This window comes from Elaeis guineensis, chromosome 9 (assembly GCF_000442705.2).
Source record: "Elaeis guineensis isolate ETL-2024a chromosome 9, EG11, whole genome shotgun sequence".
NCBI classification, from domain to species: Eukaryota; Viridiplantae; Streptophyta; class Magnoliopsida; order Arecales; family Arecaceae; genus Elaeis; species Elaeis guineensis.
Window position 1 is genome coordinate 6,387,871 of NC_026001.2, and position 3,072 is coordinate 6,390,942.

Here is a 3,072-nt window from a genome sequence, read left to right on the forward strand (position 1 = left end):
TTTTGACACAATTCAATAATTCAAACACTCAAAAATATGAAAAATCCGAGGTGCATACATACCCATACATATACATACATACATACATACATATATATATATATATATATATATATATATATATATATATATATATATATATATATATATATATATATAAACAATCGGGCCCTTTCCGGTGCGAGATGGGACCTACGAGATTTTGATCCATCCGATCTCCATCCGACGGTTCGCATAATATAATAAAATGCTCTCTCTCTTCCCTCTCTTAGCGGCGACTGGGACGCAATTTCCCGAGACCAGTCTTCCTCTCCGCCTCGCTTCCACGGCGCCGAGCTGGGGGAAACGTTTGGGGAAGCGATCCCCAGAGAAGGAACACCGAGTGGAGGCCGCGGAGGCCGGAAGGGGATCGGATCTCAGATCCCCGTTCGAAGCCGGCGGGGACCTTCGCGCTGCTTCGTCTTTGGAGCTGGATCATTCTAGGGTCTCTTTGTTCTGGTTTTGGTTGTGGTATTTTGAATGTAAGGAGGGAAAACTCGTTTTTTTTTTTTTTTTTGCGTTTTTGATGTGATTTGATGCGATTATTTGATTTTCTGCAGTGATTTAGACTGGGATTAGTATATATTTGAGATCCGAAAAGGTTTGGTTTGATTTCTTTTTATGTCGAGTTTAAATTGTGGGGTTTTATTAGCTTTTTATTTCTTCCGGAGGTTCTGTTGGACTGATATCTTGGGTTAAAAAGCAAGGAGAGGAGAATCGGATGCCTGATTTTGGATTTTTTTTTTTTTTATTCTAAAAGCTTTTTGATTTCTGGGTTTTTATAGAAGTACATACGGAGTTGTTGTAGGGTAATACTTGAATTGGATTCTAACCCTAATCCTAACCCCAGAGAAGACGACGCCGTCGTCGATGGAGCTGGGAGCTTCGGGGATGTTCGTGCCGGCACAGACGGTGGGGACGGTGCTGTGCTGCATCTGCGGCGTTACGATGGCCCCCAACCCGACCAACATGTGCGTGCGCTGCCTCCGCTCCCGCGTCGACATCACCGAGGGCCTCCCCCGCCACGGTGCCGTCGTTCACTGCCCCGAGTGTCGCAGCTACCTCCATCCCCCGCGCACCTGGGTCCGCGCCGACCTCGAGTCCAAGGAACTCCTCGTTTTCTGCCTCCGCCGCCTCAAGCCCCTCACCCGTCACGTCCGCCTCGTCCACGCCGAGTTCGTCTGGACCGAGCCCCACTCCAAGCGCCTCCGCCTCAAGCTCCGCGTCCAGCGCGAGACCGTCCACGGCGCCATCCTCGAGCAGTCCCACCTCGTCGAGCTCACCGTCCACGACCAGCTCTGCCCCGCCTGCTCCCGCGCCCAGGCCAACCCCGACCAGTGGTCCGCCGCCGTCCAGCTCCGCCAGCATGTCGCCCACCGCCGCACCTTCTTCTTCCTCGAGCAGCTCATCCTCCGCCACGGCGCCGCCATCCGCGCCCTCCGTATCTCAGAGGCCGACCGTGGTCTCGACTTCTTTTTCGGTAGCCGTTCTCACGCCGTCAAGTTCGTCGAGTTCATCTCCGGCGTCGTCCCTGTCCGCTCCCGCTCCGATAAGCAGCTCGTCTCCCACGATCCCAAGAGCAACATCTACAACTACAAGCATACCTTCTCCGTCGAGATCTGCCCCATCTGCCGCGAGGACCTCGTCTGTCTCCCTCCCAAAGTCGCCCAAGCCCTCGGCAACCTCGGCCCCCTCGTCATCTGCACCAAGATCTCCGACTCCGTTGCCCTCCTCGACCCCTTTACCCTCCGCTCTGCCTTTCTCGATGCCAGCCAGTACTGGCGGGCCCCCTTCAAAGCCCTGCTTTCCAGCCGCCAGCTCGTCGAGTACATCGTGCTCGACATCGAGGTGGAGTCCTCGGAGGTCACCGTCGGGGGATCGAGGTACTCTCTGGCTTATGCCCAGGTGGCCCGGCTGTCGGATTTCGGAAAGAACGACAACATCTTCACTGTCCGGACCCATCTCGGCCAGCTCTTGAATCCCGGCGATTATGCCCTAGGTTATGACCTCTATGGGGCCAATAGCGGCGATCTCGAGATTGACCTGCCAGATGTTGTTCTGATAAAGAAGAGCTACGAGGAGAAGCGCCGCAACAGAAGTGGAAAGGCTCGACCTTGGAAACTCAAGAGCTTGAACATGGACGTGGACAATACCTCCAAGGGCAGAGCTGACGAAGAGAAGAGGAATATCGAGTACGAGGAGTTCTTAAGGGACTTGGAGGAGAACCCTGAGCTGAGGTTTAATATCTCATTGTACCGCAACAAAGATTATCAGCCATCGGAGATGGCATCAACGGCTGGTGGGGATGATGTTCCTTCCATGCCTTTGGAGGACCTGCTTGCTGATCTTGAGCTAAGTGATGGAGAGGAGGAAAATGATGATGCTGGTAGCATGATGGAGTGATTTATCTGATCGCATCCATACCGCTTGATCCTTACATCATCGATCAAGGTTTGAGTCGGGTCTTCTTTTATATTATATATGCTTTTTTGCCCCAGAAGATTTGGAAGTTGAAGAGTCTAGCTTGTAGATGTTGGGTCCTAGGCTTAAAACAAGTTTAGTTTTGTTTTTAATACTCTTTTTTTTTGTTTTTATTTTAAGAACTTGATTATGTTTTGTCGTAGCTAAAAAATTTCCTTTTGTTTGGGTTAATATTTGTGCTGGACCATGAGATCCATTCTGTTTTGTTGCTTTATGAAATGCACAAACACATCTATGAAGGAAAAAAGTTGTTTCTTGACAAAATTTGTGTAAATTTTAGTTTGTCTAGTCCTTCATAGCTTTAACTTGTGATCATACTTTGTATTATTACTTTTGAGATATGATTACTGCAAAACATCTGGATGGTGAATCTTTCAAAATGGAAGGCCTTGAAATGTTGTTACAAATAAATCCCATTCGAGAGAGAGAGGTGGTCCTAATGGATGTTCTCCTTGCATCTTAATTTAATAATTTTATCAACTTCTGTCATGGGTTTTGGTTATGTAGAGTAGAGGTTTTACCACAAGTCCATGCCATTCTGAAGATAGAGGC

At 49.2% G+C, this 3,072-nt stretch overlaps 1 protein-coding gene across 1 annotated transcript; it reads left to right on the forward strand.

The window, feature by feature from the left end:
• Positions 1–252: 252 nt before the first annotated feature.
• LOC105051885 (uncharacterized) lies at positions 253–2,784 on the forward strand. The gene is made up of 2 exons (XM_073243487.1): positions 253–521; positions 890–2,784. Exon 2 carries the CDS (start codon positions 910–912, stop codon positions 2,440–2,442), a length of 1,533 nt encoding a protein of 510 aa, XP_073099588.1. The 5' UTR covers positions 253–521; positions 890–909; the 3' UTR covers positions 2,443–2,784.
• The last annotated feature ends 288 nt before the right edge of the window (positions 2,785–3,072 follow it).